General features: G+C 41.4%; 1 protein-coding gene across 4 annotated transcripts in view; it reads right to left on the bottom strand.

Moving 5' to 3' along the window:
- The window catches only part of OCA2 (OCA2 melanosomal transmembrane protein), a 442,347-nt gene that overhangs the window by 260,297 nt on the left and 155,662 nt on the right, over positions 1-26,388 (bottom strand). For all 4 annotated transcript variants that reach the window (XM_048221311.2, XM_026510290.4, XM_057303788.1 and 1 more), the window contains 6 exons: positions 20,541-20,612; positions 19,061-19,126; positions 9,205-9,261; positions 8,002-8,126; positions 4,852-4,990; positions 229-361 (listed from right to left, as the gene is read on the bottom strand). In XM_048221311.2, the coding sequence (XP_048077268.1) occupies positions 229-361; positions 4,852-4,990; positions 8,002-8,126; positions 9,205-9,261; positions 19,061-19,126; positions 20,541-20,612 (592 nt within the window). The remainder of the gene's footprint in view (positions 1-228; positions 362-4,851; positions 4,991-8,001; positions 8,127-9,204; positions 9,262-19,060; positions 19,127-20,540; positions 20,613-26,388) is intronic.

Genomic DNA, 26,388 nt, shown 5'->3' with positions numbered 1-26,388 from the left:
ACCCTAAAGAAAATTAAAGAGGAAAGACCCATGAATTTAAAGCCCCTGAAAACAGGGAGCATACCAGGAGGCACATAGGAACATACCGAGCATGCAGCATCCCAGTGACCAACGTTTCCCTGATGTTCTACGTGTAAGAAACCTCCTGCCTTTCTGTGGCAACTTCCTCTGGAAAATAATATTATGATAGCAAACTCTGAGGCTACATGAGGAGGTGTTTACACTCACCAACAATCTCACTGGGTTCCTTGTTATAAAGCTTTTTGTTCCAGAAAAGGAGTCTGAAGAGTGGAAAGGAGAACAGGAGAATGAAGCAAATACCAACAAACATGTGTGCAGTAAATCCTGCGAAGTCCAGGCCCTGGAAATAGGAAAGGGGAAATGAATGACAAATGAGATTCTCCTCTGCACAGGTGTAGCTCCCAATTCAGGATCCCCCACCACCACCACCAAATGACAGATCTAGGGAGGACTAAGCACTGCGACCCAGCAAGGGCAGGCACGTCAGTGTGGTAGGTGTTAGCTCAAGGGTCACAGGGCCTAGCACAAAACCCACAGAACAGGTGCTCTTCTCTACAATTTTGAAAATGTTTAAGGTTTGTTTGTTTCATGTCAATAAACCAATCCCTACCTGAATAATGAGCAACCTTAGGAGAAAATAAAAACAGGTTATCACAGACAGTCTCAACCTTAACTGGGTCTACCTTCCACTAGACTGACACATTCTCCCAGGCTGAAAAAAAGACAGATGGGAGCAAAACATAAAACTACGTGGCAATATTTGTCCATTTCAAGGTAAGTTGGGTTTTTTAAATATTTCATTTAAGTCCCTGCTATCAATGTGGAAGAACATCCTTGGCTGGAGAGCACAGCCCTCTACAGGGCAGCCAATGGCCATCAGGACTGAGGTAGCCCAGAGCATCCCTTACTGGCCATAAGGGGCCCAGGAAGGAGCTTCCCCTCCCCTCACACTTACTTTGCCTCTCTGCAGAACTATTTGCCATGGTCAGCTGCTGAGGATGTTTTGGGGTAAAATCCCCCATGAGGTTAATCTGTCAGGGAATAAGTCAGCAGCATCATTGGCTGGTTTTTCTGTCTTTTACTCTGTGCTTTTCCCTTCAGCAAATATATACAGAAGATCTCTGAATGTAATTAATATTTTTTGAAGGCAAGTGCCCACTAAGGCAGAGGTGCTTGTATCCTTAGTAATTCTGGGTCCTTTTTTGCACATATTAACTATAAATTTTTGTCCTGTTAGAAATGATGGGACAATTGAAAAAAAAAGTGAGGGGTAAATTAAAGAAAGAAAAAGACTAAGGAACTCCCGGAAGGGGCTCCACAACAAAACACAGCTTTGAGTGGAAGTATTTGGTTGCTACTAGAGTTGTAATGGGTTGATTTATCAAGTAAGAACAATGCAGAGTGGGAGAATCCCAGCTGAAAAATTTAAGAAATAATACAGGCAGATGCAATGTATCATGGAATGTAAATACTTTCACTAAGCTTATTAGGGGCATGTATCTGGGCCTCCCTGCTGCTTTACATGCCTCTGTAATTTCCTTCATTCTTCTCCTTAATGTCCTCAGTAACAAAACCACCTACTATTATCCCTGCATCAATACAGTGCTTAAATGCAGCCCTTTCTTGCAAGGTGCTGGCTCTATTTTACCCCTTTCAGTCTTGTTTTGTACTGTTTTGGTTTTGGCTCCACTCAGCCTTTCTTCTTAGTTTTCCACAAAGTCCTCATTCAAAAGTGGAAGTGGTTAAAATTTGAGGCATGTAAAACTATGAAAAGAGGATCCCCCCAGTATCAGATTGGAACATCCACAGCCTCATACACTACATATATTCAAGGGGGATCCAGCTGAGTAACTTCTGGCCCACCAATATCATTTTCTACGGAGGACACTTTCAGGCTAACTCTGGGACAAGTCGAAACAGTCAAGTGAGTTGTAGGTCTTAGCTGAATCTGCCCACTGTCTTAGTAAATATCCTGGTGTAATTTGAAGACAGAATCATGTCTGGAGACTCAACAAGGAGAAGACCCCCAGCAGTATAGGAGCGGGTGTGATAACAGGAAAGATCTGGTGTGGGACATCCTTCATGTGATAGACAGATCGAGTATGTAGAGAAGAAGTCATGACATACGTGGATCTGAGGGAGGTAAGAACCTTCTGTGTTCTACAGACATGAAGAAGTGGGTGATCAGTACACAGAAAACAGAGCAGGCCATGAGGGCACGAGCTCTGCTACAGAATGCTGACCCAAGAGGAAAGATGGTCAAAAAAGCAGAACCCCAAGGCCCGCAGAAACCGAAGAGCCATGTGGAAGCAGAAAACCCACAAAGGAGACAAAGAGGAAATGACCAGAAAGGCAGAGCAGGAAGCAGCAGAGAGTGACACCATCTAAGTTGTCAGTGATGGAGTGGAAGAAAATGGTGGTGGAAGAGCAGCAAAAAAACACCCCAGCATGCACAGCGCATAGTGGGAAAGCCCAGAAGAACATCCCAGTGTACACATCTCTGGGGCACTATGAGGAAAGCCTTCTTCTGACCTGTGACATGTCATTCAGATGCACAGGGGACACGGCTCCCCTATACAGATTTTTCAACTGTTATTTAAAAGATAGTTAAGGGGTGCCTGAGTATCTTAGTCAGTTAAGTGTCCAACTCTTGATTTCAGTGCAGGTCATGATCTCAGGGTTGTGAGATTGAGCCCTACATGGGCTCCATGCTGGGCGTGGAGCCTGCTTAAGATTGTCTCTCTCCCTCTCCTTCCATCCCTCCCCCCTCTTAAAAAAATAGCTGCAGTCACCACAGGTGAGGCTCCATAGAACAGGCATGAAGGAGTAATGTAACCAGTGAAGGAGGATTATATTCCCATCAGCCTGTTGGGAGATGAAGGAACAACACACTGTTGCTCATGGAATCCTGCAGTGTAGGAGGACCCTGGAAGTCGTCCCTACCTATATGTTCAGTACTGGAAATCCCACCAACAGAAAGCCATCCCAAGAAATATGGGAGGAGTGAACAGGGTGTAGAAAGGGTACAGTAGAAGAAATTTCCTCACAACTTCCTGTAACTTCTTTGTAATTCCCAGAGAATGTGGGAGAATTTTCTCATGTGACTTCTTTACTGTTCTAAAGTCCAGTACTGTTTTGTCTATTACTCCCCTAAACTACTTATTATTAACTTTCTTCATGAATATTTTTAAAAATTCATTTCACAATTAATTTTTATTTTATAATCTTTTTTTCTTTCTAGCTCAGTTCATGGATGAATAACTAAACAATGCAGAACCCCAATAATGCAGAATAAATGTGCACACAAATGTATGGCTGTGCTGTCATTGATAATGGGGCTTTACAAATTAATCTCTGCTGAAGACACTATCCCTGAAACTATGAGTTCATTTGCGTTCTCTATACAAATAAGTATTCTCTTATCCCTAAGCTACTATAAAATAAATTAAATCACTCTTGGTTATCCACAAAGGGACATTCATTAGATACCTTTTCTGTGAGATACAGTTTAACCCCAAAATTCAAGAAAAGTGATTAAATGGAAGACAAGGAACTCAATCTTCAATAAAACAAGGAAAGCCCTAAGGCCATGTCTGTAGAGGATGTCACTTTGGCACAAAGCTGTGTGAGGATCCTTGGTTGAGCCTCAGTGCAGAGAGGGTACTCACCTCCAGCTCCCTCTACATATTTTTGCAAAAAACTCACCTTTCTCCCTTACTGTCATATTTTTTTAAAAGATTTTATTTATTTATTTATTTGACAGAGAGACAGCCAGCGAGAGAGGGAACACAAGCAGGGGGAGTGGGAGAGGAAGAAGCAGGCTCCCAGCGGAGGAGCCTGATGTGGGGCTCGATTCCAGAACGCCAGGATCACACCCTGGGCTGAAGGCAGACGCTTAACGGCTAAGCCACCCAGGCGCCCCTTTACCGTCATATTTAAATTCCGGATATTTACAACAGCATGTCAGCATGTCATGGAGGAATGTGGGAATAGTCTGACAGACTGCTCTTTCCCTTTCCCTTTCTATATGACTGGGTAGGGGCCCAGGACTCAGAGCCAGTCATGAGTCATATTCCACTGTTTAGTTCAGAGCACTCAGACCTAAGACTCTAAGGGAGGCCTTAAACAGAGCGAACTCAGTTTATGTCCAAGAAAGACATCATTTTTGGGATTTTACATTAATACTAACGTGATGCTGGCCAAGGGCAGCTAAGCTGTTGTATTAACCCATTACTATGTTGTCTAAGAAGAAGAAAAAAAGAAGAGACAGATAACAGACACTGAAAGCCAAGTTCTAAAAACAGTCTAATGAAATACAGTAGCCATGTTCTCACTTGAACTATTTCTATACCTATTCTACTACAAATTGTTTTCTATTTGAACTTTTCAGGTTTTAGGGTTTACATCTGTGTATGTAATCCACTTTTCAGTTAATTTTTGGGTAAGATGGGAAGTGTGGATTGATGTTCATTTTTCCTACATATGAATGTCCATTTGTTCCAGGACCATTTGTGAAAAAAAAAACCTGTCCCTTAAATTATATCATTTTATTCTTAATATTAGTTGGAAGAAACCTCAGTTCCCATTAATATAATATACTATGACTAAGTAGATAATGTTATCCAATCATCAGACCACCTCACTCCACACTGCAGGATCAGTCACCTAACCTCCCCTCTCAAGATAACCAACAGCACTTAATATGAAGAAGTGATATGGAAGAGCTGAGTTTCTAATAAAAGCTTCCACAGTGGGTAGAATGCTAAATGGGCAAGTAAGTTGGGATCTACATTTATTGAAAGCAACCCTGTTACACTGGTACATACATACCATCTTCCTCAACTCCTGGTTGGAAACAATAATGACATTTGGTGGGTCCCCAATGGCAGTGGCAGCTCCTCCAATATTTGTGAAGATCACTTCTGCAATCAGGACTTGTCTTGGATCAAGGTTGAGCACCTCACATAACCTATCACAAATGGAGGAAAATAAAAGTAGCCATGCTATTCTATTGCGACAGGCTCATTCATGTGCAGCCTAAATGTTTTTAAAGCACTTTCTTGTACAAGAGAGGAGCACATACACACACACACACCCTATAAGAAATGCAATGCTGGGGGATAAACAAAGACAACAATGTTTACAGAGGTACAGTTGACCCTCAGAATTGCATTTCTCTGAAAGTTAACCGACCACCCGTCTGAACCATCAGTGTGAAAATGTGCCCCCACCACACCCCCCCACAGATCTGGAGGGAGCACATTTCCCTGTGTGTAGGCCCCGGCATAAGTGAATGGGTGCTGGCCACGAGACCCCTCTGAGTCGGGGTGGGGCAGCACACAAAGCACCAACACTCGGTAGCTCACACCAAACCTATCAGGCTAATTCCTTACCCACCTTCCCTTTCTCAGAGGCTGAAACCCTAATGTGTCTCCTCACCCCTTCCCTCTAACTACTATCTATGGACCTCTTCCTTAGAGAAGGAGCACACACTCTACAGCTGTGGTTCCCTACCTTGTCTGCACACTAGATTTGCCTGGGAACCTTTGGAAATCCTGCTGTCCAGCCCACAACAGACCAATCCCTGGGACTGGGCTTGGGCAGCAGCATTCTACAGCTCCTTAGGTGGATACAGTGAGCACCAAGTTGAAAAATGTTGCCTTAAAGAAGGTTTGGGACACACATCATGGCCACCACACCTGCCCATCTGCAGTGCCCACTTCCATATAGAAACCAGGCCTTGGGTCTCCAGGCTGCTGCAGTCAGGGGTCCTTCCCACCATCTCCCAGCTTGGAGCATAACCAATAGCACATCTGAGGGGGATCAGCCTACAGAGCCATGTGGAAGCTGAAGTGGGAATGGTATCCAGGCAGCATGGACAGGAATGAATCCAAAAAGAGGATCAGACCCCAAACAGCAGCAGCAGCAGCTCTCAGCTGAGGAAGCTCCCAGGATCTGCCTCCAGCAAGAAAATAATTAGTGTACACTAATCAATAATGCTGGAGTGAGCACAGAGATGGCATCCTATGTAAATGGGCTTAGCTGTTTAACTGTGAAGACTAATGCTACTCCAGACAAAGGCAGAAGAAGGTGATGAAGCTCATAAAGTCATGAAGAATATGGTAATATAAATAGTGAATCTGAGCACACTAACACTTGAATCGTGAACGGTGCAATTTTTAGACTAATAAATGGAATTGCTACTCTCATGGAAAATTACAAAGTTGGTTCCTGAAACAGAGAGGATATAAACAAATCCCAGCAAGGCTGAGGGATGCCAGGAATACGGTTGTCCCCTGGAAGCCCGCTCTCATTGGAGCTGCCATCAGAGAGTGCAACAATACGCTGGGACCTCCCGCATGTAGGTGATACTATGGTTTTCAAACCAGTGACAGCAGCAGAGTTGCCTGGTTGGAGGGGGTGAGTATGGCCTGCCTCTTGTCCCATGAGGTCTCCTCGAGGCAAAGTTTGGTGCCTGCCATTAGTAGTACATGTTACAGTTTACAGCACCCTTGAAACACATTTGTTCCAGCCTTCATTTGCCCTCAGAAGAACCCCACATACTAGGAGGTGTTACACTCCCCTCACAGGAAGCCTGAGTCCATTGTCCCTCACCCCAAATTCCTGCCTACATGCAGGGAGTGAAAAGTAGCCAAGTTTATAGGAGCTTGGACAAGAGACCAACTCTCTACACGGTAAGCTGCACCCATGGGGACGCTTCCTGCTCTCTGCTCCTCTCTACCCTTCCTGCCCCTCTCCCCAAATCCCTCCCACCTGTTCCAATTCACTCCACCTCTGAGAGTCACCATTCTTCAAATGCCAAAGGCATCACCTAGAGTTAGTCCTGAGCCCTGGAAGTAGCCCCTCATTGATCACTGTGAATTTGCTGTCTCATGCTTCAAGTCCAGGAGGGTCTCTTGTCCAGCAAAATCCTCAAAACAGTAGCTTGGGTTAGTCCCTTTGATGGTACAACACAGATAAGTATAGCTAAAGTGACTTGTCTGGGGATTTTCATTATGTAGCTTCCTGCCCTGAACTCCCAGGGGGTACCTGTTTCCCTAGGACCAGCCAAATACCAGAACATCATCGGTCTAAGCAGGGAAAGACCATGATATGCTGGGGAACCATCTTCAAAATAAAGAACATTAAGTATGGATAAAATGGGACACCTGGGTGCCTCATCGGTTGAGCATCCAACTCCTGATTTCGGCTCAGGTCATGGTCTCAGGGTCGTGAGATCAAGCCCCAAGTTGGGCTCCATGCTCAGGACAGAGTCTGCTTGAGATTATCTCTTTCCCTCTGCCCCCCTCCCCACTTGTGCTCTCTCTCTCAAATAAATAAAATCTTTAAAAAAACAAATATGATAAAAGTATAGGCCGATGGCCTTGCAAGGAGCCTGCATAATGACTGGGTCTGAAGCTCAAGCTTCAGAAGATTCAGGGCAAATGGCCTCCGATGCTCAATAAATGTCTAATTAATGAAGTGGATGAAATTAAAAGGAATGAAATGGGGAATCAAACTGAATCTCTCTTTCCCAAAATTACTCGGCAAAGCCTGTCAGGCCAGGTCCTGCAACCCTTCAAGGATCCTGGTGAGAGCAAGACAGGTGCCCCACCTTCCCCAGCCCCTGGCTACATGCTCCTGCCCACATGGCAGGAGCTCCCACACTGCTCTGTCACATGTGTGACCAGCCCAATGGACAAGAACTTCTGGCACCTAACAGTCTGTCCCCGACCCCTGGACAGCAAAACCTGAGTCTTCTGACTCCCACAGGTGTTTCTGTGGCCACCACTTCTGCTGTCACAACCACAGCTACAGCCAAAACCATAGCCTTAGCAAAGAACACTCAGCACCACAGTCCCAAGGGATGCACAGGCTAGACCTGGGCACACCAGCAAAGGGAAAGGGGGACTAGATTGAGCAGTGAGAACACACCACCATGAGTCTGGCCTAATGCCCACGCAGGGCCACTCTGCATACCTTATGGTCACAGGAGTAAAAAGCAACAATGTGGTGACATTGTCCAGGAAGGCAGACAGGACAGCAGCAATGAGACACAACATGATGATCATGGCCCACACTCTTCCCCTAGACAGTCGGTATGTCTGAGATGCACACACAGAAAGAAACAAGCCAGGATCAGTGGGGTTGAAGAATAAATGTGACTTTTCATTAGAGATTCTAAGAACTAGGGGTCCAAAAAAACACTGCATGGTGGTTAAAACTTAGACCCATGAATTCCTAAATTTGCTAAGATGAGGAAGTGATATCTTGTACCTGGCCATTCTGAATCCACGTTGACCTATGTTCCTTCCCTCTGATTCCCTTTCTCACAGTGCCATATGATGGTTCACTGATTACAACGTTATGGCCCTCTATACCTTTAACATTATCCAGTATTTGACAATCTCCTTTTGGTTGGACAGACTGGGCTATGACCCTTGAGCCGGCTGACTGTTGGCAACTTAGATCTTAGGGACTTTTAGTACCAATATTGGGAGGAGGAGACCAGATATTTAAAGGTGCAAGATGGTACACAAAGATGGCAAAAATCATAGCACAGTTCTATCATTCAGAGTTTGCAAAAGGCTTTGATAAATAAATAATCTTTTAAAAGAATTTTCCAGTTCCAGAAAAGAAAAAAATATCAAGCACAACATTAGCCTTTGCATTAGCAGAGCATGGCAAGATCTCCTCTCACCAACCCTGAGTGATAGCACCAGTGTGCAGTCTGGCTGCCAGAACTTGCTGGTGGATTCCCCAGGATTCCAGTTATAAAAGTGAATGTTTATATGTTCAATCATTAGAAAGTAATCACTGAAATTATTTCACCAAAAAGCAAGTAACCAGAAGCTGATGACTTGAAATATTTAGATGCTCTAAAATGCAAAACAATATTTGATATGTAGCTTTCAACTTGTCAATTTAACTAATGTTACACAGTCAGCTCAAATACTCTTTTCCTTGATCTCCTTCTCCAGTTTACTGAGAAGAGGAAAGTGTTGCTCAGAGCCATCTAACCCTACACAGCAACTGTATCCAACCTTACAGCTGTGATTTTGAAAAGGAGAATGGAACTTTAAAATATTTACTTTAAATGGTAGCTTTATTAACTGAATATGTCATGGTAAAAAATTAATTAATTAATTAATGCATAAATATTAAATGCCACATCAAACCTACCTTTACAGCACAATAATCAAAAAATCCAGTTTCTGAAAATATGGCTACCAAGATCATCTGTGGGGAAAACAGAACAAGGAGGTAAGAAGAAACTTTTAGCAGTGCACCATCCTGAAAGGACATCAGAGTAATCAGTTACAAATCTCAGCTCTGGCCTCTGCATGAAAGCCACCACTTCATCAAGCTTCTTGCTCTCTTGCTGAGTGTAGTCTACTTACGAACTTCCTGAATGGAGCCTCTTGTTAGCAGGTTTGCACCTCAAAATTTTTGTCCAGGGATATGTACCCAAGGTACATTATCATGCCACCTAATCTTCACAACAAATATCAGGTATTATCATTACTCTCTGTTTTTTTTTTTAAGATTTTATTTATTTATGTTAGACAGAAAGAGTGAGATCAGGGAGAGGAGCAGAGGGAGAGGGACAAGCAGACTCTGTGCTAAGCATGGAGCCTGATGCAGGGTCCAATCCCATGATCCTGAGACCATGACCCGAGCCAAAACCAAGAGTTGGACTTTCAACCAACTGAGCCACCAGGGTGCCTGTCATTACTCTGTTATAGACCAGGAAACCAGGGGGCAGAGAAGGGAGATGACTTGCTCACAGTCACAAAGCTAGAAGCAGGAAAATAAATAAGCCAGAATGTGGCCTTCTGTACCTACACGTCCACAAAAGCAACAATTAAACATTTTAAGATTTTTTGACTGGGTTAAATTTTGTTTCCTAAAATAATGAAACAGATTTTCATCACCAATTTGATCAAGACACACAAATAAGAGCAGTTACATTGAAATGATTATTCTCTGGGTTCTACATGAATCCAGAACTTGTGCTTCTTCCTAGTGATGACATAGAGACAGTAACAAAAAGTAATGTCCCATTTATCCCAAATCTAATCAACCAGACATTTCAACCAGCCTGAACGTTCTGGAAGATTCTTTATTCTATCTCCTAAGATGGCAATATACCAATGTATTGAACTTGGAGCAAGAAGATGCAGGTTCAAGTACTAATTCTACCACGTAGAAGTAGTTTAACCTTGTACAAACAAAATTATTTAATCCTCTGTATTTCGGCTTTCTCATCTCACCTCTAAATGTTTTATTCCTTCTAAGGCTGTTGTAAAAATTAAAAAAAATTATGTAAATTAAAGTACATAGAAAATAGTAGGCCCAATACTGTCTTTCAAATATAATGCACAAAAAGAAAATTTCCAACAATCAGTTTAGACTCAATACAAATATCTTTTTTTTAAACAGAGCTGTTTTTATTTATTTCAGTTTCTAATTCCAATTTTTATTTTATTTTTTTATTATAATAATATTTTTTATTATATTATATTAGTCACCATACAGTACATCCTTGGTTTTTTTTTTTCATTGTTCCTGAACTTTACTTTCATTTTTTTAAATTTTTTTAAATGATTTTTTATTATACTATGTTAGTCACCATACAGTACATCCCCGGTTTCCGATGTAAAGCTCGATGATTCATTAGTTGCATATAACACCCAGTGCTCCATGCAATACGTGCCCTCCTTACTACCCATCACCGGCCTATCCCATTCCCCCACCCCCTCCCCTCTGAGGCCCTCAGTTTGTTTCTCATAGTCCATAGTCTCTCATGTTTCATTCCCCCTTCTGATTACCCCCCCTTTCTTTATCCCTTTCTTCCCCTACCGATCATCCTAGTTCTTATGTTCCATAGATGAGAGAAATCATAGGATAGTTGTCTTTCTCTGCTTGACTTATTTCACTTAGCATTATCTCCTCCAGTGCCGTCCATGTTGCAGCAAATGTTGAGAATTCGTTCTTTCTGATAGCTGAGTAATATTCCATTGTATATATGGACCACAACTTCTTAATCCAGTCATCTGTTGAAGGGCATCTCGGCTCCTTCCACGATTTAGCTATTGTGGACATTGCTCCTATGAACATTGGGTGCATATGGCCCTTACTTCACTACATCTGTATCTTTGGGGTAAACACCCAGTAGTGCAATGGCTGGATCATAGGGTAGCTCAATTTTTAACTTTTTAAGGGACCTCCACACTGTTTTCCAGAGTGGCTGTACCAACGTGCATTCCCACCAACAATGTAGGAGGGATCCCCTTTCTCCACATCCTCTCCAACAATTGTTGTTTCTTGCCTTGTCTATTGTTGCCATTCTAACTGGCGTAAGGTGGTATCTCAGTGTGGTTTTGATTTGAATTTCCCTGATGGCTAATGATTTTGAACATTTTTTCATGTGTCTGTTAGCCATTTGTATGTCTTCATTGGAAAAGTGTCTGTTCATATCTTCTGCCCATTTTTTGATTTGTTTATTTGTTTCTCGTGTATTGAGTTTGAGAAGTTCTTTGTAGATCTTGGATACCAGTCCTTTATCTGTAGTGTCATTTGCAAATATATTCTCCCATTCCGAGGGCTGCCTCTCAGTTTTTTTGACTGTTTCCTTGGCTGTGCAGAAGCTTTTTATCTTGATGAAGTCCCATAAGTTCATTTTATCTTTTGTTTCTCTTGCCTTTGGGGATGTGTCATGAAAAAGGTTGCTTTGGCCGATGTCGTAGATGTTGCTGCCTATGTTCTCCTCTAGAATTTTGATGGATTCCTGTCTCACATCGAGGTCTTTCATCCATTTGGAGTTTATTTTTGTGTATGATGTGAGAGAGCAGTCAAGTTTCATTCTTTTGCATGTAGCTGTCCAATTTTCCCAGCACCATTTATTGAAGAGACTGTCTTCTTTCCACCGGATGTTTTTTCCTGTTTTATCAAATATTAGTTGCCCAAAGAGCCGAGGGTCCATTTCTGGGTTCTCTATTCTGTTCCATTGGTCTATGTGTCTGTTTTTGTGCCAGTACCATGCTGTCTTTGTGATCACAGCTTTGTAGTACAGCTCGAAATCCGGCATTGTGATGCCCCCAGCTTTGTTTTTCCTTTTCAACAGTTCCTTGGCGATTCGGGGTCTTTTCGGTTTCCATACAAATTTAAGGACTATTTGCTCCAGTTCTTTGAAAAATGCCCTCGGTATTTTGATCGGGATATCATTGAAAGTGTAGATTGCTCTGAGTAGCATGGACATTTTAACTATGTTAATTCTTCCGATCCATGAGCATGGAATATTTTTCCATCTTTTTATGTCTTCCTCAATGTCTTTCAAGAGTGATTTATAGTTTCTAGAATATAGGTCCTTTTACGTCTCTGGTTAAGTTAATTCCAAGGTAACGTATGGTTTTTGGTGCTATTGTAAATGGGATGGATTCCCTAATTTCTCTTTCTTCAGTCTCATTGTTCGTGTATAGAAATGCAACTGATTTCTGAGCATTGATTTTGTATCCCACCACGTTACTGAATTGCTCTATAACTTCTAATAGTTGGGGAGTGGATTCTTTTGGGTTTTCCATATAGAGTATCATGTCATCTGCAAAGAGAGACATTTTGACTTCCTCTCTGCGGATTTGAATACCTTTGATCCCTTTTTGTTGTCTGATTGCTGTTGCAAGGACTTCTAGTACTATGTTGAATAATAGTGGCGAGAGTGGGCATCCTAGTCGTGTTCCTGATCTTAAGGGAAAGGCTTCCAGCTTTTCCCCATTGAGAATAATATTTGCTGTAGGCTTTTCATAGATGGCTTTTATGAGATTGAGAAATGTACCCTCTATTCCTACACTCTGAAGGGTTTTAATCAGGAAAGGATGCTGTATTTTGTCAAATGCTTTTTCTGCATCAATTGAGAGGATCATATGGTTCCTGAGTCTTTTCTTGTGATATGATGTATCACATTGATCGATTTGCGAATGTTGAACCACGCTTGCATCCCAGGTATGAATCCCACTTGGTCATGATGGATAATCCTTTTAATGTACTGTTGGATTCTATTAGCAAGGATCTTGTTGAGGATTTTGGCATCCATATTCATTAGGGAAATCGGTCTGTAATTCTCCTTTTTGATGGGGTCTTTGCCTGGTTTGGGGATCAAGGTAATATTGGCCTCATAGAATGAGTTTGGTAGCTTTCCTTCTGTTTCTATTTTTTGAAATAGCTTTAGGAGAATAGGTATTATTTCTTCTTTGAATGTTTGGTAGAATTCCCCAGGAAAACCGTCCGGGCCTGGAGTTTTGTTATTTGGAAGGTAGTTTATCACTGACTCAATCTCTTCATAATTAATTGGCCTGTTTAAGAAATCAATTTCTTCCTGTTTCAGTCTTGGTAGTTTATAGGTTTCCAGGAAGGCCTCCATCTCTTCCAGATTGCTTAGTTTATTGGCATATAGCTGTTGATAATAGTTTCTAATAATCCTTCCAATTTCATTGGTGTTGGTCGTGACCTCTCCTTTTTCATTCATAATTTTAATAATTTGGGTCCTTTCTCTTTTCTCTTGGATAAGTCTTGCCAGTGGTCTGTCAATTTTATTGATTCTCTCAAAGAACCAGCTTCTAGTCCTGTTGATCTGCTCTACTGTACTTCTGGTTTCTGCTTGATTGATTTCAGCTCTAATTTTGGTCAACTGCTTCCTCATGCATGGATTATGCCTGTCCCTCTGTTGCTGTTCCAGCTTCTTGAGGTGAGAATATAAAAACTGCATTTTAGATTTTTCTATTCTTTTGAGTGAGGCTTGGATGGCTATGTATTTCCCCCTTAGGACTGCCTTTACAGTATCCCACAGGTTTTGGACCATTGTGTTTTCATTCTCGTTGGTCTCCATAAATTGTTTAAATTGATTTTTGATTTCCTGATTTATCAAGTCATTCCTGAGCAGGATGGTTCTTAGTCTCCAAGTGTTTGAGTTTCTTCCAAATTTTTCCTTGTGGTTGAGCTCCAATTTCAGAGCGTTGTGGTCTGAGAATATGCAGGGGATAATTTCAATCTTTTGGTTTCGGTTGAGACCTGTTTTGTGTCCCAGAACATGATCTATTCTTGAGAATGTTCCATGGGCATTAGAATAGAATGAGTATTCTTTGGTTCTGGGGTGTAGTGTTCTATATATATCTATGAGGTCCAACTCATCGAGTATGGCATTCAAAGCCTTTGATTCTTTGCTTAGTTTTTGCCAGGGTGTTCTGTCTATTTCTAATAGTGGAATGTTGAGGTCCCCTACTATTAATGTATTTTTATCTATATGTCTCTTTATTCTGGTTAAGAGTTGGCTTGTGTATCTTGCTGCTCCCCTGTTGGGGGCATATATATATTTATAATTGTCATATCCACTTATTGAATACTTCCTTTAAGAATAATATAGTGCCCTTCTGCGTCTCTAACTATAGTCTCTAGTTTAAAATCCAATGTGTCTGATATGAGAATTGCTACCCCAGCTTTCTTTTGAGGTCCATTTGCGTGAAAGATGGTACTCCATCCCCTTACTCTCAGTCTGAATGCATCTTTGGGTTCGAAATGAGTCTCTTGTAGACAGCAAATGGATGGGTCATTTCTTTTTATCCAATCTGCAACCCTGTGGTGTTTTATGGGAGCTTTTAAACCATTTACATTGATACTAAGAACTGAGAGATAGAATTTTAATGATGCCATGTTGCCAGTAAAGTCTTTGTTTGTATTGGTTGTGACTTTCTGTTCTGTAGCACTCTTGGGGCCTTTTTACCTTTATAGAACCCCCCTTAATATCTCCTGTAGGGCTGGTTTCGTGGTTACGAAATTGGTTAATGACTGGCGATTCTGGAACGTCTTTATTTCTCCATCAATTCTGAATGACAGTCTTGCTGGATAAAGGATCCTTGGCTGCATGTTTTTCTCTGAAAGAGCTTTAAAAATGCCCCCCCAACCGTTTCTCTCATTCCAGGTCTGTGTAGACAGGTCTGACGTAATTCTTATGCCTTTGCCTTGGTACGTGAGAAATTTCTTTGCCCTGGCCGCTTTCAATACTGTATCCTTGCATCTAATATTTGCGAATTGCACTATGACGTGATGTGGTGTAGGTTTGTCGTGGTTGAGCTTGGGAGGGGTCCTCTCTGCCTCTTGGACATGAATGTTTGTTTCCCTTGCTAGATTAGGGAAGTTTTCATCTACAATTTGTTCAAATATCTCTTCTAGACCTCTTTTCCTCCACCCCCTCGGGGATGCCGAGGATTCTGACATTGGATCGTTTCAATGAGTCAGTAATCTCCCATAACCTACATTTGTGGGCGTGGATTTTTTTAAGACCAGCTTCTATTTTCGTTTTTTCCTCTATTAACCCATATTCCAATTCACTAATACGTTCCTCTCTTTCGGTGACCCTGGCCGTCAGAGCCTCTAGTTTTGCCTGCATTTGGCTCATAGAATTTTTAATTTCTGTCAGATTCGCTCTCATTTCTGTCCTTAGGGATTCTATATTCTCAGTAACCTTTTCGTTAATACTTTTTTCAATTCTACTCATCATTTTGACCATCATTACTCTGAATTCCATTTCTGATAATTTAGTTACATCCATATCCATTATTTCTGTGGCAGAGGCCACAGACTCACTGTCTTTTCTTTGCTGGGGGGGGGCTTCTCCTTCTTGTCATTCTGATGATGAGAGGTTGCGGGGTTGTCCAGAGCCCAAATTATTGACTGGGTCCCAGGCCGTGCCCCTTGTTTTATAGGGAATCTTAGGGATGTGGGCTTCTTCTTTAAAGATTTTATTTATTTATATATGTGGCAGCCAACCAGCGAGAGAGGGAACAGAAGCAGGGGAGTGGGAGAGGAAGAAGCAGGCTCCCAGCGGAGGAGCCCGATGAGGGACTCCTTTCCAGAACGCCGGGATCACGCCCTAAGCCAAAGACAGGCGCTCAATGACTGTGCCACCCAGGCGCCCCGGGCTTTGGGCTTCTGGATTTTTCAGCCTGCCTTCTGGGGGAGGGGCCTGCCGCATCGATACTCAGGCAACCCTGTTTGGGTAGAGTCTCCGAGTCCCCTGCCAGGGGGTGTGGGGATGGGCACTCTCTGAGCCGGTATTTCCAGGCTTTTGTTCTCTGGCGGCTTTCCCTGGCGGTTTGCTGTGCCTCTTCTGAGTGTCAGAGCAGCAGCGGCCGAATTTCAGCCTCTGTCACAGAACAGAGAGATTGCGGCCCGTTCTCCACTGATGTTCTGGCCACTTTAACCCTGTTACTGTTGGTGCTGCTCAACCCTGCAGCGTCCGGGGATGTGCGCCCCACACCCAGCGTCCCTGCCCTCACTTCCAGGGCCGGCGCGTCTCTGTCCTTTGTGTTTCTAACACCACCAGCCGCCAGCCGCCCGAGCGCACTCCCGGAGCTCCCGGTCTCAGTCTGGATCCAGTGAGCGCACCGGGATTCCGGAGTTCTGCGAGATGCCTAGTGGCGCGCACTCCCAGCTCACGGTCTCAGTCCGCTCTCTCCCGGGTGCCGGTCCGCAAGCCCGCCCGCTCCCCCGTGCAGGTGGCTACTGCTTCCCCGCACCCGAACGCAGCAGCTCCCTCTCCCTTCCGTTTATCTTCCGATATCTGTGCGTGGTTTCACGGCTCCCCGCTTCATACCTCAATACTCAGCACTGGAGATGTTCATTTGTAGAGATCCAGATGTATCTTCCTGCATCTCTGGCTGATTCCATGGTTGTTTAGGCTGGTCTGGTGCCTATCCAGCGGAGACCGGCTAAAAAAGGCGTCCCCTACTCCTCCGCCATCTTAACTCCTCCCTCCGCCATCTTAACTCCTCCCATCCCTGGTTTTTGATGTAAAGTTCCATGATTCATTAGCTGCATGTAACACCCCAGTGCACAATCTCATAAAAACCATCTATGAAAAACCTACAGCAAGTATCATTCTCAATGGGGAAAAGCTGGAAGCCTTTCCCTTAAGATCAGGAACACAAAAAGGATGCCCACTCTCGCCATTATTATTCAACATAGTACGAGAAGTCCTTGCAACAGCAATCAGACAACAAAAAGGGATACAAGGTATCTAAATCAGCAAAGAAGAGGTCAAAATGTCTCTCTTTGCAGATGACATGATACTCTATATAGAAAACCCAAAAGACTCCACCCCCAAACTACTAGAAGTTATAGAGCAATTCAGTAATGTGGCGGGATACAAAATCAATGCTCAGAAATCAGTTGCATTTCTATACACAAACAATGAGACTGAGGAAAGAGAAATTAGGGAATCCATTCCATTTACAATAGCACCAAAAAATCATACGTTATCTCGGAATTAACTTAACCAGAGATGTAAAGGACCTATATTCTAGAAACTACAAATCACTCTTGAAAGACATTGAAGAAGACACAAAAAGATGGAAAAATATTCCATGCTCATTATTGGAAGAATCAATAGAAATATCTATCTCATCTATTGTGGCCATTGATGTTCATCCTAACCCAAATGGCCACCTCCACCTTTTGCTGTCTGTAGAATGTGGTGCTTCACTCACCAATAGATGTTTCACATGAACTGAATTGAATGGGTAGGAGCTCTGTGGTCTTCCATCATTGTGGGGAAGCTGGCCCACACATTTGCTGCCAAAACTACCCAGAAGAGACTGAGACTCAGGGATTGGGGTAAGTAGCCCCATAGGAGGCTGACTGCCATGAAATAAAGAATAAAAGGCAGGGGCCTGGATATAGACTATCTTTACACTTCCAAAGTTCTAGAATCTTGCTGAACTGACTTCAAATAAGAAAAAATTAAACCATTTATTATGGGCTCAATTGTGCCACTTTCCCCAAAAATTCCTATGGTGAAATCCTACCTCAAAATAAGTTAAAGTGAGGCCCAGAATGACTAGCATTCTTATAAGAAGCGGAGATGAACACAGAGACACGTACAGAGGGAAGACCAGATGACGATACCGGGGAAGCACGTCATCCACAAGTCAAGCAGATGCCTCAGAAGGAACCAAACCTGCTGACACCTTGGTCTCAGAAATCCAGCCTCCAGATGTGTGAGGAAATAAATTTCTGTTTTGAAGACACCAGTCTGTGGTACTTTATTATGGCAGCCGCAGCAAACTAATATACCATCCGTTTAAGGTTGTTGTTTTGTTTTGTTTTGTTTTTGCAAACTGTTTCAAATACTAACAAAATGGTAAACATACACTTCCCTAAGGTTTTTTTTTAACTTATTTTATGAGACACCTGCTATGTCTTCCTTCTTCTTTCCAGATGCAAGTCCCTGCTATATACTTTACAGGATTATGAGTTTCTCTTTAAAGCCTGAGTTCAAAACATTGCCCTGTCTCCTTACACTCTACCCAGAGAGGAGGCAGCTAGTTTGGATCCCATTGAAGCCTAGAGTAGCATGGCCTTCTGTTACGAGTACCAGGGGGGATAAACATTACCAAGAAAATGAGGAAACATGCTTTATGCAAAGTAGGTCTTTTGTCCAGAAAGGGAAAGCCCTCCTTCAGACCACTTAGCTGTTGTGGGTCCTGTTCAAGAATACATGCAGCATTCCCACTGCTGTCCAGGCCCTTACCAGATTTCACTTATTCTAGTTAAATCAGTTTATGACACCCAAACTATTACTTAGGGACAATTTCTTCCATTTTCCATGTAATTGTAGGTGTTTTTCCAATCACCAAACTTACATGGTTCACTTATTTAGAATATTCCATTTTATATTTTAAGAGCAGTAACTTTATATTTTAAGGCCATTTAAAAAATTACTAAATTTTTTAAATGGCAATATTACTTAACTATCAGACAGGCCTATGACAGCAATTCTCCACCTAACTAACCAGAGCACCAATCATTCCATTCCTCCACAGGAGAAATTGTCTAAACCTGCACTAACACTTCTTAATCAAGCCCTAATTGTCAAGCAGTATAATGTCTTTAATATAATGAAAGATTATCAGCAGTAGCAGCAAAAGAGAAGGTGCTGGGTTATAGCAGGCTTGGAGCCCTGTCCCGCTGGGAGGATTGTAATTACCATGCCAAATAGCAGGGCCAAGGTCTCAAAATCAATCCACTCCACCACATGGGTAAGGCTGGGTCTCTGCAATCAAAGCACAAATTTCCCAATTAATCTTGGACATCATCCTCCTAGTGATAAGCTATAAAAAATGTGCTAGTCTTTATGGCAAGCCCACTCATTGGGCCAGAGTCAAAAATCACACCATCCCCTTGCCTTTGAAATTAGAGTATATCAATGAAAACCACTTGTGACCAAGGCATAATAATGTCAAGCCTGTGCATTTAGTTATAAGAAAAGCAAATTTGTTAAATCCTTTCCCTGGCAACTCCATAAAGAACTATAGCCTGAATTGCAGGATTGACCCTTGAGGTTAGTGAGGTCCCCATATGCCTTCTTTGGTGTTGGAGCATGAGGCCAGGATGGCCAGTAGAACACACTTGTCCTACTCACCAGTTGTCCATCCACTCTTACCTCATCTTCTAACAACCCTGCAGAGTAGGAAAGGTTGGAGTCATGGGGGAAATGGGAACATGGAGTGTGAAGCGAGGGCACTTTGAGACTCTGGTTGTTGGGAAAGATTGCACAGGGGCGCAGGGAGCTACCCACAGCACAGCCTGTGTGCCACATTAATGTATTCTAAAATAAAATAACTACCACTATACTACTACTTAAGAGTTAATAAAAATAACAGTGGTTTATATATAAGTTTTAGGACTCTGGGACATTTTACCCTTAGGGTTAGTATTTGTTTATACCAACTCTAGCCAAGAAAAAAATAAATGATAGATAGATGATAGATAGATAGATAACTGCACATAGTTTCACATAGTTTTTTAAACCAGTTATTATGCTTTGGTTGACTGTCCTGTAGTAGTGCTTTGCAGAACACTCCTCTGAATTCTATAGAGTTGTTTTCAAATCCAGTTCTGTGTGCTGCCACCTTGTTCAATTCCAGTACTGCTCCACAAAAAAAGGCAGGCCTCAATCACCAGTGGGTGCTTGACCTCTCCTGCCTCCCTACATTCACTCCTATGTTCCTGCCAGACAACCACACACAGACACTGAGGGGTGTCATCAACCCCCAAACACACATCTCTAGGGACCTCCTGGTATCTGCAAGACAGAACCCCAACCTCACCATTTCTCACCTTTGCTCCAGGCATGATGGTCTCCTCTAGTTCCCAAAGGCTAACAGCACTGAGTCAACTCTAACACCACTCAGCTATATAGCCCAAGCCAAATGAGTGACCATGATGAGCCTTTCCTCAACTAAAATGGGAAATAAAAAATGTGTGTGTGACAAAGTCAAATGAAAAATACTCAACAATTTTGAAAGGTTTGTTAGTTCATGCTTCTAGCATGGTTCCTGAGGGAGAAATGTGGAAATAATATATAAAAGAATGAAAATCACCAGCTACCACCTAATTCCTGGACTGTCTTTGGATCTTATACCCTATCAAGTGGTAAGCCACTGATTCAAAATGTTACAACTTACATCTCCAATCACAGCCAGCGCTGCTAATGCTGCAAGGGAACCCAACATGGCTGCCAGGGTTCTGTGAACAATCTGGAAAGGAACACAGGAAATTATTTCATTATGGTCCATAGGAGTTTAAAACACACAAAAGCCTATATTGCTATTTGTATCCATTAAAGTCAGCCATTCTGTACCATATCTATTTAGAAAATAAATAAATCATGGGTCTTGCTTTTCAGAGTCTGGATACCCCAGAGACACACACAAATAGCACCAGTCTACCTTCCAAAGAAAGCTGATTTCATTTCCTAAATAATTAGATGACCCAGAAGTAGAAGCAGAAGGCTAAAGTATGTTCTATAAGGAAGCCTGCAGTAAATTGTCATTGACTATTTACCATATGATCCCTAGGCAACTAGACAATTAGTTCCACACCATAAATCAATTCTGCCCAATTACTGAGACTGCTATTAAACCATCATTTGTCTATAGCCAAATGCTTTATCTAATTGAGACTTTAGTGTTTTCACTGAATCATGAAAGTACTTTTTCTGACATGGAATTTCTGAGACAAAATATGAAGAAAGGCAAGGATTCAGAGAAACGAACTCTCCCACATTGCTGATGGGAAAGTAAAATAGTGCAGCCATCAGGGAAAAGTTCGGCAGTTTCTTAAAAAGTTAAACAATAAATTACCATAGAACCAGCAATTCCACTCCTAGGCATTTACTCAAGAGAAATGAAAGCATATGTCCTATTAAGTTAATTAAATGAGGCCATTAAACTAAAGTGGCTTTAACACCTTAGCAGCCAACATAAGCAAACCAAGATCTAAGCCTATAATAAATGCCTCAAGGTTAATAAATCAAAATCTAAGGACAACTCATCATAAACAGCCAACTAAACTTCCCAAATATGGCAAACACATAAGCTGTAGCTAATCAAATCATTTCATTGCTATGCTTCTCCCTTTTCCCTGTAAAAGTCTTTCCCATAGCTCCTGTTGGTAGAGCACTCCTAAGCATTCCCATTCTGGCAATGCCCAATTCGAACCAATTTTTGCCCAAATAAACTCTTAAAAATTTACTATGCCTTGATTTATCTTTTAATAATTCACATAAGTCATAAATGTTCATAGCAATACTATTCAAAATAGACAAAACCTGGAAACATTCCAAATGTCTCTCCATGCTAAGTGGATAAAGAAAAAGTAGTATATGTTACAACATGGAACTACTGATACATGCTATGTTATGAATGAACCCAAAATGCATTATGCAGAGACTCATTTTGAACCTAAAGACACCTCCAGACTGAAAGTGAGGGGATGGAGAACCATTTTTCATGACAACGGACCTCAAAAGAAAGCTAGGGTAGCCATTCTTATATCAGAAAAATTAGAATTTAAACCAAAGACTGTAAAAAGAGAGGCAGAGGGACACTATATCATACTTAAAGGGTCTATCCAATAAGAAAATCTAACAATTATAAATATCAATGCCCCAAAATGGGAGAAGCCAATTATATAATAAATTAATAACCAAAATAAAGAATCATATCAACAATTATACATTAATAGTAGGAGATTTTAACACTCCACTCTCAGCATTGGACAGATCATCTAAGCAGAAGATCAACAAAGAAACAGAGCTTTGAATGACACATTGGACCACATGGACTTCATAGATATACACTGAACATTCCACCCTAAAAGAACAGAATACTCATTCTTCTCAAATGCACACGGTACTTTCTACAAAATAGACTACATTCTGGGTCACAAATCAGGTCTCAGCCAATACCAAAAGACTGAGATTATTTCCTGCATATTATCAGACCACAATGCCTTGAAACTGGAACTCAATCACAAGTAAATATTTGGAAGGAATTCAAACACTTGGAAGAAAGAGCATCCTGCTACAGAATGATTGGGTCAACAAGGAAATTAAAGAAGAACTTAAACAATTCATGGAAACTAATGAGAATCAAAACACTTCAGTCCAAAACCTATGGGACACTGCAAAGGTGCTCCTAAGAGGAAAATACATAGCCATCCAAGCCTCTCTCAGAAAATTAGAAAAATCCCAAATGCACAAGGTAACCTTACACCTAAAGGAGCTGGAGAAAGAACAGCAAATAGAACCAAAACCAAGCAGGAGAAGAGAAATAATAATTAGAGCAGAGAGCAATGAAATAGAAACCAGAAAAACAGTAGAACAGATCAACGAAACTAGAAGCTGGTTCTTTGAAAGAATTGATAAGATTGATAAACCACTAGCCAGACTTATCCAGAAGAAGAGAGAAAGGACCCAAATTAATAAAATCATGAATGAAAAGGGAGAGATCACAACTAACACCAAGGAAAGAGAAACAATTATTTGAAATTATTACCAACAACTATATCCCAACACACAGAGCAACCTGGAAGAAATGGATGACTTCCTGGAAACTTATAAACTACCAAGACTGAAATAGGAAGAAATAGATTTTCTGAATAGACCAATAACCAGTAACGAGATTGCAGTAGTAATCAAAAACCTCCCAAAAAACAAGAGTCCAGGGCCAGATGGCTTCCCAGGGGAACTCCACCAAACATCTAAAGAAGAAATCATACCTATTCTACTGAAGCTGCTTCAAAAAATAGAAACAGAAGGAAAACTTCCAAACTCATTCTATGAGGCCAACAGTACTCTGATCCCAAAACTAGACAAATACCCCATCAAAAAGGAGAATTACAGACCAATATCTCTGATGAACATGAATGTCCAAATAGTCAAGATCCTAGCCAATAGGATCCAACAGTACATTAAAAGGATTATTCACCACGACCAGGTGGGATTTATTCCTGGGATGCAAGGGTGGTTCAACATTTGCAAATCAATCAATGTGATAGAGCACATTAATAAAAGAAAAGACAAGAACCATGCAATCCTCTCAATTGATGAAGAAAATGCATTTGACAAAGTACAACATCCATTCCTGATTAAAACTCTTCAGAGTGTAGAGATAGAGGTTACATTCCTCAATTTCATAAAAATCATCAATGATTAGCCCACAGCAAATATCATTCTGAATGGGGAAAAGCTGAGAGCTTTCCCTTAAGGTCAGGAACACGACAGGGATGTCCACTCTCACCACTAGTGTTCAACATAGTACTAGAAGTCCTAACATCAGCAATCAGACAACAAAAAGAAATAAAAGCCAGTCAAATTGGCAAAGAAGTCAAACTCTCTCTCTCTTAGCAGATGACATGATACTTTATGTGGAAAACCCAAAAGACTCCACCTCCAAATTACTAAAACTCATACAGCAATTCAGTAATGTGGCAGGGTACAAAATCATTGCACAGAAATCAGTTGTTTTCCTCTACACTAACAATGTAACTGAAGAAAGGGAAATTAAGGAATCAAATCCATTTACAAAAGCACCAAAAACCATAAGATACCTAGGAATAAACCCAACCAAAGAGGTAAAGGATGTATACTCTAGAAACTACAGAACACTTATGAAAGAAATTGAAAAAGACACAAAAAGATGGAAAAACATTCCATGCTCATGGATTGGAAAAATAAACATGGTTAAAATGTCTATGCTGCCCAGAGCAATCTATAATTTCAGTGCCATCCCTATTAAAATACCACTGGCATTTTTCAAGGAGCTGAAATAAATCCTAACATCTATATGGGACCAGAAAAGACCCCAAATTGCCAAGGGAATGTTGAAAAAGAAAAACAAAGCCTGGGGCATCACGCTGCCTGACTTCAAGCTATATTACAAACTGTGATCACCAAGACACCATGGTATTGGCACAAAAATAGAAACCAATGGAGAAAATAGAAACCAATAGAAAAAATAGAGACCAATGGAACAGAATACAGACTCCAGAAAAAGACTCTCAACTCTATGGTCAATTAATCATTGACAAATCAGGAAAAAATATCCAATGGAAAAAAGACAGTCTCTTCAACAAGTGGTGCTGGGAAAATTGGACAGCTACATATAGAAGAATGAAACCAGACCATTCTCTTACACCATACACAAAGATAAACTCTGAATGGATGAAAGACCTCAATGTGAGACAGGAATCCATCAAAATCATAGAGGAGAACCTAGGCAGTAACCTCTTTGACACTGGCCACAGCAACTTCATTAAGACACATCTCCAAGGGTAAGGGAAACAAAAGCAAAAATAAACTTTTGGGACTTCATCAAGATAAAATGCTTCTGCACAGCCAAGGAAACAGTCAACAAAACTGAGAGGTAACCCACAGAACGGGAGAAGATATTTGCAAATGACATTATAGATAAAGGGCTGGTATCCAAGATCTATAAAGAACTTCTCAAGCTCAACACCCAAAAAACAAATAACTCAGTGAAAAAATGGGCAGAAGATATGAAAAGACATTTTTCTAATGAAGACATACGAATGGCTAACGACACATGAAAAAATGTTCAACATCTTTAGCCATCAGGGAAATTCAAATCAAAACCATGTTGAGATACCACCTTACACCAGTTAGAATGGCAAAAACTGACAAGGCAAGAAACAACAGATGTTGGAGAGAATGTGGAGAAAGAGGAATGCTCTTACACTGTTGTTGGGAATGCAGGTTGGTACAGCCACTTTGGAAAACAATGTGGACATCCCTCAAAAAGTTAAAAATAGAGCTACCCTATGATCCAGCAATTGCACTACTGGGTATTTACTCCAAAGATAAAGATGTAGTGAAAAGAAGTCATATGCACCCCAATGTTCACAGCAACAATGTCCACAATAGCCAAACTGTGGAAGGAGCTGAGATGCCCTTCAACAGACGAATGGTTAAAGAGGATGTAGTCCATAAATACAATGGAATATTACTCAGCCATCAGAAAGGATGATTACCCAACTTTTGCATCGACATGGATGGAACTGGAGGAGATTATGCTAAGTGAAGTAAGTCAAGCAGAGAAAGACAATTATCATATGGTTTCACTCATATGTGGAACATAAGGAATAGCACAGAGGACCATAGGGGAAGGGAGGGAAAATTGAAAGGGGGGAAATGAGAGAGGGAGACAAACCATGAGAGACTATGGACTCCAGGAAACAAACTGAGGGTTTCAGAGAGGAGGAGGTGGGGAGATGCGGTAGCCTGGTGATGGGTATTAAGGAGGGCATGTATTGCATGGAGCACTGGGTGTTATATGCAAACAGTGAATCATGGAACACTACATCAAAAACTAATGATGTACTGTATGGTGACTAACATAGCATAAATAAATAAAAATAAATCTTTAAAAAATAAAAAAAAAACATGAGCAGAAGACATGAACAGTGGGGCGCCTGGGTGGCGCAGTTGTTAAGTGTCTGCCTTCGGCTCAGGGCATGATCCCGGCATTCTGGGATCGAGCCCCGCATCAGGGTCCTCTGCTGGGAACCTGCTTCTTCCTCTCCCCTGCTTGTGTTCCCTTTCTTGCTGGCTGTCTCTCTCTCTGTCAAATAAATAAACAAAATCTTTAAAAAAAAAAAAAGAAGAAGAAGACATGAACAGATGTTCTCCAAAGAAGACATACAAATAGCTAACAGGCACGTGAAAAAATGTTCAACATCGTTAGCTATCAAGGAAATACAAATCAAATACAAATACAATGAGATACCACCCTACCAGTTAGAATTGCAAAAATTAACAAAACAGAAAACAACAAATATTGGCAAGGATGTGGAGAAAGGGGAACCCTTTTACACTGTTGGTGGGAATGCAAGTTGGTACAGCCACTTTGGAAAACAGTGTGGAGTTTCCTTAAGAAGTTAAAAATAGAGCTACCCTATGATCCAGTAATTGCACTACTGAGTATTTACCCCAAAGATAAAGATGTGATAAGA

This window comes from Ursus arctos, unplaced genomic scaffold, assembly GCF_023065955.2.
Source record: "Ursus arctos isolate Adak ecotype North America unplaced genomic scaffold, UrsArc2.0 scaffold_28, whole genome shotgun sequence".
Classification (NCBI taxonomy): Eukaryota; Metazoa; Chordata; class Mammalia; order Carnivora; family Ursidae; genus Ursus; species Ursus arctos.
Note: the sequence above shows the minus strand (reverse complement) of the source record. Positions and strands in the feature narration are given on the sequence as shown.